This window comes from Frieseomelitta varia, unplaced genomic scaffold, assembly GCF_011392965.1.
Source record: "Frieseomelitta varia isolate USP_RPSP 00005682 unplaced genomic scaffold, Fvar_1.2 scaffold_666, whole genome shotgun sequence".
Lineage (NCBI taxonomy): Eukaryota > Metazoa > Arthropoda > Insecta > Hymenoptera > Apidae > Frieseomelitta > Frieseomelitta varia.
In genome coordinates this window covers 176,044-193,936 of record NW_025110441.1, presented here as the reverse complement: position 1 = coordinate 193,936, position 17,893 = coordinate 176,044, and the positions used below count along the sequence as shown (strand labels likewise).

General features: G+C 37.3%; 1 protein-coding gene across 1 annotated transcript in view; it reads left to right on the top strand.

Annotated features, from left to right (window-relative positions):
- The window catches only part of LOC122535056, a 31,480-nt gene that overhangs the window by 3,652 nt on the left and 9,935 nt on the right, over positions 1-17,893 (top strand). Inside the window, exons 3-5 of the mRNA XM_043666227.1 lie at positions 824-1,385; positions 2,175-2,499; positions 2,572-2,815. Coding sequence (XP_043522162.1) covers positions 824-1,385; positions 2,175-2,499; positions 2,572-2,815 — 1,131 coding nt within the window. The remainder of the gene's footprint in view (positions 1-823; positions 1,386-2,174; positions 2,500-2,571; positions 2,816-17,893) is intronic.

Here is a 17,893-nt window from a genome sequence, read left to right as displayed (position 1 = left end):
AGAATATTACATTTTGCTAGGATATATTTCTAAATATCAGTTATATACATGTATATACTATAATCTTCATTTCTAAATAACCTCATAAATCTTTATGATCACTCGAAACTAGAAAAACATTTATTACCAACAATTAAATATTTTACTGAATTTATAATAATGTATTAGTAGCAATATATATTATTAATGTTTATATATGTATGTAATTGATATTTGTATATAAATTTGTATACATGTATAAATTATATATAAATTGATTATAAATATTATAACGATTTGATATTTATACATGTACATGTAATTAATATATTATATATAAATTGAAATTATTGATATATATATATATAGGAATTTTGGTATAAGAAGGTAGTTTATTTAAAGTTAAAAATAAGAAATTTCGTTTAATAGTGATTTGAAAATGAAGTTTTACACTGTTCTCTCTTAATTGCTATATTTACTCACTAAACTCGCTACTCTCTGTATTCTCGGTGACCGCTCGAAACATTCGTTCATACACACATACACACAAACACATAATCCTAAGGTGTATTGCTAGGAGAGTTAGCAAATATTCTCAGGTATCAGGCCTAACTTTCTCTACAGTGCACGGTACGCCAGTTGGGCTATAATTGTTGGGTACTGGAGAAAGTTCTGGGCCCTTTTCTCAGAATTTGCCAATCCCACATTACACTACATATATTCATATTATGAACGTTACAATAATATATATGATATATATAAATATACATAGTATTATACTTCATAACATGTATATGTATATGTATACACGCGCATATGTACACATGCCTGTTTATTTTGCCAGGAATGTTCGAAGAATAGTTCCATCACCGGCGAGAAATCGGAAGCGAGGCGTCGTCGTTCGTGGAAGCAACAAAACAACGTGTGGTGCACGTCGTCCTCGAACGCGGTACAATCGTCGCGTAAACGACGCGTAGGCATCGTGGAGAATCAGTACGTCGCGGAGAGCGATGCCGGCTCGTTGGTATGCGACTTGGCTCGGCGCTTGGAACGAGTGCTCGGTGAAAAGAACAGCGTCGCCGCGATGAAGTCGAAGAAGCAACAGAAGAACGCCGTGGCGCGCGCGGTAGACCCGATAGAGGAGAATGAAACGTACGACGAGTTCGACACGGTGAGAATGCCGGTGGTGAGGTCCCTTAGCAAGAGCCCGCAGAGCGACGAGGGCATCGAGACGGACACGGATCGTAGAAGAGGATCGATGGCACGATGCTGGAGCCTCGACTCGGCCGCGGCCAGCGACGAGGACACGTCTCTCACCATTCACCAACAAAAACGGCACAAACTACGGGTTACTAGGTGCTGCAGCTCCGACAGCGCAGTGCTCAGCGACGAGGATCAAATAAAAGGTGCGAGGGGGATGGAATTATGCCACCAGTTGCTCGCCGCGGTGACGACAGAGGGGAGGGGAGAATCAGTTGAAAACACAATCCTGACCACGCGTTGTCTGTGTCAATGACATCATCGTTTCTCTCTTTCTTTTTTCTTCTTTTTTTTTTCTTCGCCGTACGCGCTGTCCGTATTGTCTCTTCTAATAGCCGCACGATTAAAATTCTTCGGGAAATTGTTTTTTCAGTGTTGACGACAGATAAAAATGGTATCAAATATTAATATATCTTATGAAAATAGTATCGAATGTAACGTATATTTTGTAAAAATAGTTCAAAATCTAAATTCTTCGGAAGATTGTCTCTTGAACGTAGACGACAGATCTGTGACGTTTTATAAAAATGTCATTTTGTAAAAGTTGAAAATCAAATGTAATATTATAAAAATAGTTCAAAGTCAAATGATAGTTTGATCGTAAATGAGTTAGACTAACTAATTTAACATAATATAATATAATAGTTCGACTTTTACAATAACTAATTTAACATAAGCCATTAAGAATCAAGGTTACATAAATATTCACAACATTTCATTTGCAATCTATTTTTGCTCAATTTCCATTATTGAATGATTTTCATCAAACCATTAAGAATTAAGAATTAATATCTCGCATTAAGTAATACCACACTATTTAATCAGTGTCATTAATACTTCTTAAGTATTCAAGTATTCTATGCGAGGAAAGAAAAAGTTGGTGTAGGGAAATGGTTCTTGAGAATTCAAAAATAATTGGGAAAAATTTTTTACAGGATGGGACAGTACCAGTATGGTGGAGGGAAGTGAGACTGAGCACAACGAGGGAAGGCCTAGGTACTGGAGAACACCCAGTGTAGTCGTTAGCGATTACTCCGATTACTCTTACTTGGATGAAAAACTGGAGAGGAATGATCTTGATCTTGAAAAGTACGAGGGGACCAGCGGCACTCCCAGCCAAGCAAGCAGCTGCTCTTGCCTGGATTGCGACGAAATCCGTGAATCTCTGGATACTCAGTTCCTGCAAGTCTGTCGTTCAAGCAGACGACATTCAGACTCTTGCTGTTTGTGTCCTGATTCTATGAACGCTGTCGCTGTAAGGTATCTAATTTCTGAATTTCTCCGTTCCACCGCGACACGATGGATCGCTTGATGAACGATAATCTTCCTCAGAAACTTCAACGAGGCTGGAAACAGGAGAAACTCCTGCCTGGATTCCACCGACTCCTACTACACCAAGCTCGACGCACAGTTCACACGGTACCCGTCGGAGAACTCGCCAGACTTGCAAGAGAAAACGAAAATTGGCTTCCTGAACATTCCACCGGCGCGAAAAATTTCAGACTGCTCCACCACGTCCAGCCTCAGCGGGGACGAGTCCGACGTCGCTGAGCCGCAAGTGATTAAGACGTCCAAGGTGAGTGCCAGCGCCAGTAAAATTAATTATCTCTCGCCTTGCAATTAGTAATTGTGACAAGCGGCGTGAGAAACATACTGATAAACACGAGCGGACTGTCTTGTCTCAGAAGATGGATTATTTTTTGCACCATGATTGATTTTAATGAATTTACTACACACTGATCATTATGTTATTCTGCGTTTATAGCTGCGTGGCTATTTTAAGAAAGATACAAATTGCAGATGAAGATAGAGAGAGCGAGAGAAGAAGAAAAGGTCGATAAATAAAATTCATGTAAATCCGTCAGCTCTGTCTCCGTCATTCTGACGTACTTCCATTCCAGGTTTATAAATATTTCAATGTTAGACCGAAGAAAAATGCCTATGCGTGGCAGAACGTCGTATCACCAACGTACGTTATTGTCCCCGTGAAGCGAGTAATTTATCTTACGCAACCGCACGTCGTGCCTCTTGCGCTCCAGTTTGCAAACAAACGGACTATTCATTCGCCGGGAAGGAATGGAATTCGCCTCGGTATCTAAAAAATTCTAACGGATCGACAGGGATCAACCTTACCTACTCGGTCATAACATCTTTTTAACAGTATTTCGTTCTTCCATTCTAGAGTTTCCTAAAGAAGCTTGCTAAAAATGAAGAAATTTTTCTAACAGCGATAGAAAGAATTTTGAGATATATTTCTTAAGACTGCGAAGCGAGTAGGATCTTGCACGACTGCAAATCGTCAACGAGAATGTGACATTCGGAGGAACGTTCCGTGTAGCTCTCGGAATCTGTTATGCATGCCTTTCCATTGTACGTACAAACGTGCATACTTGTCTTTATCTACCTACTCATTTAACAACGTGTTTACAAATCGTCGTGCACGTGTACGCTCGCTTTGTTGCATTCTTTGTGTGGGTACAAGCAATGTTCAACTCTATGCACAGTCGAATGGAATGTAACTGCTGCCAGCCACTATTATGTACGTTCTCTGTTTCTATCTAATTTCGGTAGAAAATTTTCTAGATCTCTTTGATCTAGACTCTACTCTTGAGTGTCATGCAGGTAATTTTATTTAAATTCACATTGAGTATCATGCAGAAAATAAAATTATCTGTACGACGCTCAATGTAAATAGAGTCTAAAAACAATTAGATTTTTTCTCTCTGACTCTGAGAACTGATGTTTTAAAAGGAGTCTTAGAAACATCAATATCAACGCAGTTTGATTGTCCACGGAGGAAGAAAAAGAACTGATGAAACATTGCTATAAATTTCATCCGCCGATCTCGGAATGATTTTCTCTGGGAAACAGCATCAATCAAGAACCGGATCTGTTTGTTACACAAACAGTCGTATGGTACTTCAAACATGCTTCTTCTAAACTCTTCTAAACTGTTCACTTGTGTATCTTCCATCGAGGCTTAATTGTTTTATCTTCAATTTTCCTCACAAGAAGAACATCATCAATTACGGAGAAGACATCCTCAATGTGTTTAGAGAGAGCCGGCGCCGGGAGTTTTACTTCAAATAAAAAAACTCTATTCCACGCTTGACGTTCACGAACGTTTCAGCTGTAAAAGTGCAAGCTAAGACGTCCTTCCAGGCAGCCAACATTCGACTGGCCGCGGCAACAGGGATCAGTTCAGTTCAGTTCAGTTCAGTTCACTTCAGTTCAGTTGGAGTTGGTGATAGTGGCTAGTCAGTCGGCTAACACCGCTTTCCAAGGGATCTGTAGGCCGGTGTGAGCTCGCTGTGTATTCACTGCGAATGGCTCGTCGCCATTCTCAGAGTGTAAGGCGCGTGTAATTCGATACTGGCCCGCCTGATCGCTAATAACCGACCCTTGGTCGTGAAAATTGTCTCGACTCCTTTCAAGACAGTCTCTGAAACGTTTCTAATTGCAGAGTGAAGTGTGTTCTAGTCGAGAGGAGCTGCGAGATGACACAACAAAAGAAGAACAAAAAATAGAATTCCAGTGAAAAAGTGGTGGAGCAGTTTGTTGTTTTGGTGAGGATGAGATGTTTTCGAAGAGGATTTTAAATAAACCTAGTCTGTCGGTGCGTGAGCCTGGTGAAATCAAGTGGGGGAGGTATTTTGGATATTTTTAACGCGCCACGTGGTACAGTCTATATTCCTATGATAGAGTCACTTTTTATCTAAGCTCTGCTCCTCATCTTTAAGGTCTCTCCTTTGCAAGAAGATTCTGTAAAAGCTTTTAAAAGCTTTTTTTTTCATTGGAAGACTCCAGTCTCGTAGAACGTAGGATTTCTCTAATTACAATCTATCTAATTTTGAACAGTAACTAGCATCTCTAGTTCTTCGTTTGTGCAACAAAAGTTCCTCTTCCATTGTCCAAGCAATTAAGAGTGGGAAAGCTGTTCAAAGTTGTTCAATTGCTCGAGGTTATCCCCGACACCAGAGTCTCTGAAACAAGCGATACCGAGGAGACAATGGAGGCGTTCTTTTTCAGTTTTAATGGCAACCGAGTCGAAGCTTTGGTAGCCTTGCTTTGTTCATCGCCAGATACGACGATCTCCTCGCCATCCGATAAGAATTCCAATTCTCGGAACGGCGTGAGAATCGAAAGAAAAGAAAAACTTATCAAAAAATTGTCACCGTGATAAAATCAGACGTTTGCAACGTCGTCAACGGTATTGGCAATCAGTCGGTTTCTTGACTGCCTACAGAACCAGTTATGCGATCTACCAGCGCCTTCTGTTACGTTTTTATCCGAAATGAAGATCTTCTTTTGCATTAACGGTTGCACACGCGCAACCAGGAAACACTGTCGACGTCGTGGAAGCGCGAAACGTGGAAAATATTGGGTCAGTTCGTTGCAAATCAGTCCTGGAGACGAGACAGACCTTAGTCTCAGGGAAATACTACGCAAGAACGTCGATCACGTTTGTTACAAGGTATTTTTGCAAAAAGCTTTTTGTAATTTGAATCGTTTGCACTGTTAAGAATTCAGAGAAGTGCGACAATGTTTGAAAAATTGTACTAAAATATTTCTTCTTCTTTTTTTTTTTTTTTTTTAAGAAATGGTCATTTTGTGCTTGTTGAATACTGACACGAGTCTAATTCTACTGTAATGTCCGTGTCTGTCATACTTTCCATGTAGAGAGTGACCTAGAAAAGCGAGTAAAAGAATTCAGTGACATTTACAGTCACGCGGAATAGACGACTATTGTCCAGTCATGTAAATCGACGTTATCGATCGTGAATGAGATAAGAGCAGATAAAGACGGACGTTCACGCTCTCTCGTACCGTCTCTTGATTTTGACTTCAGGTAAAGAAACTCGTGGTTTCCAGTGCAACTGATAATTATCAAGTGTGGGAAATGTCTTGAATCAGCTTTTCTTCAAGAAGATTTTCTGAAGAAACAAATTACCAAGATATTCAATTTTCTCCAATTGAAACCAACAAGTATTATTTTTCTCCAATTGAAACCAACAAGTTTTTAGATTTTTCTAGAGAAACAAGTAATTGAGATTCTTAATTTTTCCCAAACAAACAAGCATTTCTTTTTTGCCTTCAGAGTCTTCAAGAAGACTTTCTGAAGAAACAAATAACCAAGATTTCCAATTTTTCCCAAGCTGAAAATAACGAGCCTTTATTTTTATCTTTAGATTCTTCAAGAAGATTTTCTGAAGAAACAAATAGACAAGATTTCTAATTTTTCCCAAGCTGAAAATAACGAGCCTTTATTTTTGTCTTCAGACTCTTCAAAAAGGTTCCCTAAAGAAACAAATAATTCCCAATTTTCCCAAACTGAAGCAAACGAGAATTATTTTTGTCTTTACACTGTTGCAAAGACTTGTTTCTCATTTCCTTTTTCGAGTAATTAATTTCAACTACTTTTATCTTTTCTATGGTCGTTTGATATAAATATTATTGGAATGAAATGTCATCGATCAACGGAACCCCGAGTATGAGATTTATCAAGGCAAATTTGGTCTATCGACTAGCGTGTCAAAGATAGGATTCGACGATAGAGAAAACTAGCCGCAGGAGATTTATTCGATAGAGCCGCGTAGAGTCGTAGAGACTGTGTCGAACGTGTCATAAATAAAACATTGGTAGCCGTGACTGAAAATAATATCGCGGGCGCTTGAAAATTCTGTGGCGGCCTCTCGCTTTCGAAACGCTCGTCTGCTTCTCGCTCGAGCTCGAAAAAACGCTCGAAAATGGCGATAGTTTGCCCTATTTTCGATCACCAAACCAACAGGTTTCTCACAAAATCATGTTGCAAATCGCCTGTCATTTTGTCTCATTTCTCGTCTCTTCTTTCTTCCTATTGTTCACTTCTCTTCTCTTCTTTGTTCCTATTGTTCATTTCTCTTCTCTTCTTTCTTCTAATTCGTTTGTCTTTTTCTTTGATTGACTTATTATATAATAAGTTATACATTTTGTTTCTTTAAAGTTTGGTTTCAATAGGTGGATCTACAATGAACATTTGGAGATTGAGGATTGTTTGGTTAAAAGGATCTTATTTGGTAAAGAAGGATCTTATTTTGGTTTGGTACTTATCTCTTTTCATTTAAGGTTTGGTACTTCTCTTCTTTCATTTAAGGTTTTTTATTTAGATACTTGTCTTCTTTTATTGTTGAAAGTTCTGAATGATTTCTTCCCTTAACCTCGACTGTAACACCCACTTACACTCGCAATAAGAATCATGGTTTTCCTTGAAGAAGAAGAAAAGAAAAAAATTGCAGTGCTATGCAATGTGAGTTTGAATTCTTCAAACTGAAGATTAATAAATGCAATACTGTACGTATAATGCTTTCAGTGCTCTGCATCATATCTGACACTGTGCATCAACACTTTGCATCTGTGTAATATGTCATAATAACTAATATTTGCTGAAGAAGATAATCTGTTGTTTCATTTTTTCATAAATGAGACTGTACCCCATAAAAGGAAGAAGAGCAGCGTCATTAAAATTTACATTGACGCTGAAGGTGACGTAACAATCATTGCATCTTTGTTCACCTCAAACGAAAACTATACAAAATCTTCTGTCGCTTCATCGTTCTCGCTCAGAAACTCGAAATGTGCCGCGTGATCCCTCGACAACAAAACTTCAGATAACTTGCTTCCTCGCAAGACGATAACAACGTCCAAATCGAATGATTTGCTCCTCTTGTCGGGATGAAGACATCAACGATGAAGAGACTCGCTGTTCGAAAAATTCACAATTGAAAATTCACGTCCACGCAGCGGAGCGCCATTTTGCACGGCCATTTGGCTCCTTCTAATGGTGAATTGTGATTTTCTCCTCGACACGAGTGGATATTTATTCAGCTGTTGTTCTACACGGCCCCTTATCCATCTTCGCGGAAGATTACAAATCGCCAGGCAAAGTCGGTTTTATCCAATCGAATTATCAATCGGTCTGATCGTGGTATCTATTGCGACAGTCGACAATAATTATCTTCGTATCTTTTTTCCCATTTACTCCCATTTCTTCTTCCTCTTCTCTTTGTTTACTTTCGTGTATGGTCGCTCGGATCATGACTGTTTATTTCCTTGCTCGACGAATCGAAGACGAACGAGATCTTGTCCAATAGCGAAATTAGTGTAAATAATCTGCAAATGAAAATTTATGGAGATTAAACAGTGTTGTTGTCCGAGAAAAGCAGATAATGTAGATTTATGATGATAGTGGTTCAAGGTCGTGCGATCGACTTTTCTATACGTAGAAAGAGGCGTGAGGACGATTAAGCGTTGTTGACAACGTCGAGCAAGATGAGAAGATCGAATCGGAAACATCAGAGCCTATAAATATCATTGTTACGTAGCTGTTTCTTTGTTTTATTCGCAAAAATATCTTTCCCTCGATCGATCGATCAATCAGTCATTGTGTCGACCTTGGATCTTGTGATCCAAGGATTAACTTTGTAATTTAGTTCAATAAGTCGAAAAGTCTTTGCAGGAAGAACATTTTTTATCTCGTCGTCGTCTTGTTCTAAAGTTCTGAAATCCAACGTCGAGGTAACCCAATCCTCCTAGATCGTTCTTTTTACACGTGATTCTCGTTCATGAGAATTTTCGCAAACAGAAGTTTCTCATCAGTAGATCCACAGAGCGAGGAGATCCATTCGAGAAAATAAACATTCGAAGCGAGGAGAGATAGGGAGAGATGTTTGCGATGTCGAGGAGCTAGGCAAATACGTTACGTCAATCAGTGAATACTGGTTCATTATGCAAGAGTACACTACCAACCGAGGAGGATGTAATCGTACACCTTTTGTTTTCCTGTCGATCCAGACGAACGAACCACCGATAACGAGAGTCGTCATTTCTTTCGAAGCAAGTTAAACTTCATGGAAATGACCGTGATCGTTCGTGTAACTGCTTGAAAATAATCTTTTTTACAAGATAGTCATCCATTTCGATATTACAATAAATTCCAAGGTATTACAATGAATTCTTTTGTAATGTGATAATTTTATAATACAGGTTTCTACAGGATGTCTCATTTTAATCTATGAGTACATATTATTATTTCCTATTAAACTATTCGTCGTTTAAACAATTCCTTGAGTGCAATTTTTTTCTGTTTTGAGAGGACAGTAATTTGATATACATATTTGGTATACTTACAAGGAGAGTGCAAGGCTTCCCAGGTCTGGGATTCGACTGACATTTTATACACAGATAGACTTCATGAATACATTATATATACCAACTTTTAAACTAATGGGTTTTAGATAGGTTAATACTTTTATAATACTAATAATACTTGCATCGGCTGATACAGAAAAAAGAAATTACACAATTATACTTGAAAACATAGCAATAACCTTCACTACGCTCTTTTACACACGTCTATCTAGAAACAAACCAAGTCTACCAAATCACTACCCTCTCAAAATAAAAGAAATGCATTTGAGACATTTTTTAAATGACGAATATTTTAATAGGAGATAATAATATTTATAGATTAAAATAGGATACCCTGTATACGACTTAATTAGCTCAAGCTGTAGTCTCTCCCTGCATGATAATAGTATTTATAGATTAAAATAGGATACCCTGTATACGACTTAATTAGCTCAAGCTGTAGTCTCTCCCTACATGAATATTTCTACTTATTATACTTTTACGGTTGAAATTGATAGAGAACTCTCCTGTTCTATTTTCTTCTTTTTTCACCCACGTACATCACAATTTTTCAATTTCAGTGATCAGGGAATTCCCATTGTAAATTCCCATTGAGAGGAAAAAAGAGTCAAATTATTGATATTTGATATACAAGTTTGGACAATTGGATCTCCGTGGACAAACCGGGATTTGAAACATGTTTGGTCAATCGCGAAGTGCATAGACTGCGTGACACACGTGTCTTAACCTCTTGCGCTAGTAACTGGTTTACGGACCATAACGAGTGACCAAATATAATAATTCGTATACAATAATAAAACCATAACCGTATACAATAATTCGTCTTCTTTTTGAATTCATCGGCATATCACTGGATAGAAATTACTAAGAAGTAATAAATTTATTATTTGTTTTGCCTTGGTTATACTTAAATATACTTAAAATTGAAGAAATATTGCGATTTTGGCACAAAAAATTCTCGACGTACGTGGCACGTTATTCCAGCGCAAGAGGTTAACCTCTTGCTTTAGTAAGTAGTTCGCGGACCATAACGAGTGACCAAACCGTATACAATAATTCGTCTTCTTTTTGAATTCATCGGCGTATCACTGGATAGAAATTACTAAGAAGTAATAAATTTATTATTTGTTTTGCCTCGGTTATATTTCAATATACTTAAAACTGAGAAAATATTGCAATTTTGGCACAAAAAATTCTCGACGTGCGTGGCACGTCATTCCAGCGCAAGAGGTTAACAACGGAAAGTCCAAGTCGTCGAATACGAGAAGCATGGAGGTCTTTACCTTTATGGTGAAAAGTTGAGAAGATGGAAAACATGTCCAAGGGAGATTGGACGCGCTATTAACCGAGAACGTAATAGTATTTTCGATCCGTGCAAAATTGTGAACAAAAGATATTTGAATATTTTTCTTTTCAGAGAAATGGCGTCTACGTTCTCATTAAACTTACTGTATAATCACGTTTTTTTTTGGGGGGGGGGGGGTTGACTATATCCGCGGACGAAGGCGCGAAATTTGAACGATGGTTCGTACCTTAGCCTTGATTCGGTCCCCCCTTCGAAAGATCAGAATACCGCGAGCGACCGTGAGTGACGCTGCGTCAAATCAGAGCCGTTGCCCGACTCTTTCAATTTAGAACCACGCTGTATCGCGGAGGCTACTATAACAGGAAGCGGTCAATTCGGGTCAGTAGCGGAAAACTGTGCAACCGAGCCTGCCTCCCGATCCTCTTGTGTCCTCGTGCCTTCCTTTTCGCTCTCGATTCTCGATCGGAGCGATCCAAATGCCGAAGACGTTGTTACGTTGTGAGGATATAATTCTATACTGTAACATGGTAATAATTCTTCGTATAGTATGGTATAATTATACTGTAACAATTCTATACCAAATGATACTGTACAATTTTACAGAACTTTTATAACAAGACAGGACTTCCTTTCTGGAACTTGTTGATGTAGAAAATTTTGCAAAAACTGACCGTGGGCTCGTTTATAATGTATCCTTACCACATTTGTACTTTGTCCTTGGCCAAAGTACTTTATAACTAATTTTTAACATTTTAAGACGTTTCATCTAAGTCTAAAATTAGCTTAGCACAACTCCCCTACATTCTTTCTTTTGTCTAGATTTAAAATTAGCTCAGTTCCAGGAAACTGGAGGATCGTTCGAGCGATCAAGTATCAAGAACAGAGTCCCCCTACATTCTTTCTCTCATCTGGGTCTAAAATTGGCTTAGTTTCAGGAAACTGGAGAATCGTTCGATGTTGTCATCCTCTTGTTATTTTTCTTTTTCTTTCTCTCTCTTCTTTCCTCTCGACCGTTCCTTTTAATTCTGTTGAATTATGTCTCCCATGTTATGTAAAGGACAACGTATCGAGTTGCGACAACAATTTGTAATTCAGCAGTCGTGTTCGTTCGGTTGTCCAGAGTTTCAGTAGAGTCTCGGAATGCGCCGGGGAACAACCCGGGCAGAAATTGATCCCTCTGTGTCGCTAGAACGACTGTCCCGTGGCGCTGAAACGAAGCCTTGGTCGCCGCGTCAAGGCCGTGACGATGCGACGTGCCATTAGAGAGAAGGAAGACCCGTAACAGGTCTTTGGTGATAAAAGTTCGCAGGTAGTCGTGAACGGTGAAATAGATGAGACTAGTCATTGTTCACACCTGAGATGTGAATTAGATTCATTGGATCAAGTGTGGATCAATGGTGGATGGTTTAACCGTGAGTTAAAAAATAGTGTTTCACACAGGATAAATTCTGTCGCTATTGATATTCTGCGCTAGTTATCAAGTGTTTGTTACCGGTGACTTGAAATATATTTTTACATTTTTATGTATTTTCCTTTTCTTAATCGTCAAAAATCACAGATGATCCAGAAGAGTCAGAAATTTAAAAAAGAGGAATCAAGAGTATCTAAAATATAGGAAGGAATTGAGAATCTGTGAAACATAAAACTACCTAGGATACCAGGAGAAATTTCAAGTCAAAGAAGAAGCTATGAAAATCAAGGATTCAATAATATCTAGGTTTCAAAGAATTTTTTGCATTGAGAAAGTCCAAATGATGAGAAACTCCTGTGTAATTTAGAATTCTATAAAATTCGCGGTCAAATTGTATTATTTATACTGACATTGTTACATTGTTGGTATTAATATTGTAAGTAATTATTGTTCCATCAAGTGTCTGCCACCGGTGATTTAAAGTACATTTTTATATTCTTGGAGATGATCAAGAAGAGTCAGAAATTTAAAAAAAGAAGTCAAGAGGACCTAGAATATACAAAAGGAATTGAGCACCTGTGAAGCATAAACAAAACTAGGATACCAGGATACCAGGAGAAATTGAAGAGGTGAAAGAGAAAGTGAAAGAAGAAGCTATGAAATCGAGGATTCAACAATATCTAGGATTCAGAGGATTTTGATAACTCGTACTCTTAAATTTATAATTAAAATCTCGACGTGTAACGCACTGCGAGATCTACGTTCGAGCAGCAATTGACTCACATCACGTCAATATGGACGAAGAAGACAAGATTGAGGCTGAGAGTCTCAAAGGAAGCGCCCCGATAACACCTGCGTCGCCCACGTTATCCACGCCGCCGACCTTGAACCTGATGGAGCAGATCCTCCTGGCGAAGATCGAGAAGCAGAATCTTCGCGAGGACGATCGCGATGCCGATGCTCGACTTGGTGGCAAGAAGAAGAATAGTCTTCTTCTGAGGAGGACGGACTCCATGGACAGTCAGAACAGCGCCAGCACTTACAACTCGTTTCTCTCTAGCGACTCAGCGTCCAGTGGGAACTTTTACTGCAAATGCGACGACTGCCTGTTGGGAATCGTCGACGATTATCAAAGGAGCCCCACGGTAGTTGGTAGGAAGAAGGTACGTTTTTTTTGGAGACCGGTTTTTTTGACATTCTGACGAAACTCTGTTTTTTTTTGTGCAGTTGTTTAAAGTCAAGACATCATTAGCGACTTCTAGGTACTTACATTTTTTTATAGTATATATAGTATATTTGTGTCCATCTAGTATTGAAGTGTTCTCAGGTGATTTTGAGAAGTCAAGATAAAGATGGAATCTTCTCTGCCACTCAAAGTTTTACATTCATATATGTAGTACATTCATACAAATGTTGAGTTGTAAATTATCTTTGACATCTTTTGCAGAAGAGAGGATTGCAATTTTCTTGATTAGTCTAGACTATTTAAGTCTAATTAACAAAAATTATAAATTGGCCTTCGCCCATTTTGGTAGTTCTGGCGTTAATTACGTGCGAATTCACCACTGTGCCGAAGCTCTCAATCATGCCGTAACTAAAAGAGGCAATAAACGAGTCATCTGATAATTAATCAAGCTGGAAGCGATTTACTATAACGAACCAGAATGATCCAAGGTATTAAGTGTTAGGTATCTCTTAATCTCGTAGAATGTAAGTGAAATCTCATTCATCAATGATATTCTTCTTCAAACAAATAACAGTCGCCTGGAGGGATTTCTTGAGTTGTAGGTTAAAAAGTAATTCTAGAATTAAAAGAACCATTACACGAGTCATCTGATAATTAATTTACTATATAAATCTGTGATAGATTTATTGTAATGAACCAGAATGACCCAAGGTATTGAGTGTTAAGTATCTCTTAATTTTGTAGAATTTTTGCAAGTGAAATCTTACATTTATGTCAATAATGTTCTTCTTCAAACAAATAACTATCGCCTGGAGGGATTTCTTGACCCATAGATTGAAAAATAATTAGGTAACTCATCGATATCGTTTTCACTCTCATTTCGTATGCCTAGGGACAATCTGGCGGATAATTAAATGCAGGCTCGTCGACAGCTCGGTCGATGATTGATTAGAAAACTGGATTGACCAATCCCTTGTTTGGGTCGTCGAATACCAAGGCCTCATTTCGAACTGGTCAAGTTATCCAAACTTCAATTTATTCTTAGTTTTTTTTTTTTTTTCCGTTAGAAACATTTTTATGACAAGTTTTTTTTTTCAAAAAGAAGTGTTCCTCCTGACATTGGTGTCCCAAATTGACCCAATTTTTCAAATTTTTTTTTATTTTTACACTCACATTTGCTATATTTTGCACGTGCGATACGTACATTCTGTTACATTTGTAATTATAATTAACCCTCAACTAGGTTTCGCATTTCTTAACTTTTAACCTAATTTCACTTTTATTCAATTTATAAGTTTGTTTATTTAAGCTATTTATTTGAACTAGCTGTTTATTTAAACTATTTATTTAAACTCTTAATTTACAGTTTATTTAAACTATTAATTTCTTTAAACTAATTTCATTTTTTTTAATTATCAATCTCTTTTAAAGAGAATATAGAATTTTAGAATTTAATTTAACTTGAGAATCTTATTCGACTTAAGCTATTTATTTAAACTAATAATGTCTTTGAACAAATGTTACATCTTCATTACCAGTTTCCGTCCCAGAGATATAAATAATTAAATGTTACTGTTATTACCAGTAAGTTATAAAAATTATAAATCAATAGTAAACCAATAGTAAAATTATATAAAATCAATAGTATAATTAGTAATAGTAGTAAAATTAATAGTAAAATTATATAAATGGTAGTAGTAAATAATATAAAATTATATTAAAAATGTAACTGTTAATTAATTAAACGTTAGTACTTGTTACACAGATGTAGAGTTATACATGTGACTCTACGGTGCTATTTGTAAATATCATAATCAATATTCTAATACATACGTACAATGTAACCTATTTGCTTTCCATTCTGTAATAGGTACTTGTATACTCTTGAAGTTAGCGCAAACAGAAGTAACTTGACCGATCTAAAGGCCTAAAATTCTTCTTTATCGGCTGACTTCTTTCTTTCTTTCTCTCTTCTTTTTTTTTTCTTCTTCGAAATTCACCGAGTCTCCGCAATTCTCCAGAAGGAACGTGGCTGGTGGTCCCGACGAGGCGGCGCAGCCTCAATTAACGGCCGTTCCCTTTTTCGATTTCGCCGTTACCTAATCGATCACTGCTCGATTGCGTTCTAGTTCTCTTCAAAAGAGGAATGCCGGCTCGGTTGAATCGGATTCTATCTCGTCCCGATTAAGCCAATTAAGCTGGAAAAATTCTCCAAGAAGTTTGCGGAGAGTGTGTGGAAATTGACGTTGGTTCGTTTGATTGCCCGGATGACGGAAAAAAAAAGCGTTAGAAATTGTTGTTGCTTTTGTCGTAATTTAGGTTAGGTTTCTCCGGGAGAAATTGAAAAGCTCGAGTTGAGCAGATTAGTTGATGCCTAAGGTAAACAGGAAACTGTTCAACTTCGTTTGTGTTGTGAAACAGACGAAGTCATGGTGAAATTATGCTACGTAATTCAATTTAAAGTAATAATTCACCTTTCGGATGCAAAGTTCGAGGGCCGAGTTGACGTCTTCTAGCTTTTGTGACGCAAATCAGCGTGCTCCGTGACGCAAAACTGCTTTTTTACAGGCACGGACGTTACCTTTAATTATTATATTTTATTTAATATACAGGGTGAGTCATGCAACTTGCACACCTGAGGTAACCTTTAAATTACGCGTCCAATGAAAAATTGTTCGATACGAAATTTGTGTATTTAATATACAGGGTGATTCATGCAACTTGCACACCCGAGATAACCTCAAAATTACGCGTCCAATGAAAAATTGTTTAATACAAAAGTTGCATGGTTTCAAGGAGAGCAAAATATAACGTATTAATTTTTTGCGTTTTTCAAGATCATTTTTATTTCTTTTTAATTGAACCATATATTTTTTTTCATCGTAAATGGAAAGAATATTAAATTCCAAGTAAAAAGATATTCATACTCACATTGGTCCTAAACCTAATGGTTAAGGAGATATTTTACGAGATTCAGTAACATTTAATGTATTATATTTTCATAATATTTAATATTTTTTTCAAGTGTTTTTTTACCGCAGATAATTCTTTTCTTCTCAACAAGTTCGAACAAACTTTCTTTTGGAAGTAACTGCTATCCTCAGAGTCTCTCTCAAGTAGCTAGGTTATTTAGGTCGAAATTTATCTGAAATTAATACAATAAATTCTCGTCTGGGGGCAAGCGAAATTTATTATCCAGTTGTCTCGACATTTAATTGTCCATTTTTACCGAACCAAGTGGTTTTCGCGAGCCTTGGAACTTCGTTATCGAGTATATTTCTTTTTCAACGTACAGCATCTGGGTCAAGGGTTTCTCGCTTTCGTTTCTTCGCTTCTTTATTTCTTCTTCGATCCAGTTTTTCATTCCCACCCGAATTCCTTTCGAGGTCGTGATTCCTGACACTTCTTCCTTGCAAATTTTCTGCATCCTGTTCACCACCTCTATTTTGCTTCTTTTGAGAGAGAAGTTTTTCTGAATACTCTACTTTGTTCTCTCTGTATCATTTCCTCTCTGATTTCAGAATTTATGAATTTTCAATGAAAAAAATCCGCATTTTATTTGTGGAGGAGACTCTTCAGCACTTGAGGAAATCCAGATTAAAATCTAGATTATTTCTTTCAGTTAGTTCTTGCAAAATCTTCCAAAATCATGATTCCTTGCAAATTTTCTACATGTTCATCTCTATTTCGCTTCTTTTGGAGGTGAACTTTTCTAAATACTCTATTTTGTTTTATCTGTATCATTTTTCCCTCAAGTTTACGAATTTCTAATGAAAAAATTATAATTATAATTATAATAATGCTTATAATTACATTATTGATGCAACAAAGCTCTCCAGTGTAGCAGATAAAACAAATTTCTATTCAAGCTCCATTTCTTTAATCATCTCTTCACTGTGTTAGATAGAACAAATTTCTATTTAAATTCCATTTCTTTAATTATTTCTTTATTGTGGCAGATGGAACAAATTTCTATTTAGATTCCATTTCTTTAATCATCTCTTCACTGTGTCAGATAGAACAAATTTCTATTTAGGTTCCATTTTTTTTAGCCATCTCCATAAAAGTTTAAATACACAGGGAAACAATTTACAATCCGATTTTTATATTTAATTTTTCTTCTACTTCATTGTGACAAATAGAATTAAGTCCTATTTCTTCAGTCATCTCTTTGCTGGTGGCACATAGAACAAATATCTACTTAAATCCCAGTTTTTCAGTTCATAAAAGTATAAACACACATGGAAAAATAATTCACATTCCACAAATATCTGTATGAACATCTATGAAAGTTCCAAGTCCTAACCTTGGAACCATATCCTCATCAATGAATTATCATTATCGTGATAATGTCGGCAAGTGGAGAAGAGCATTAGTCAGTGTTTCTTTTGCAAAGAGAAACGATCAGCTTTCAAAGAAATGACGAGCCTGATCAGCTTTCAAAGAGGTGACGAAGCAAAGGACGAGGGAGGGAGAAGAAGGTAGAGAGGGAGAGAGAGAGAGAGAGAGAGAGAGAGAGAGAGAGAGAGAGAGAGAGAGAGAGAGAGAGAGAGAGAGAGAGAGA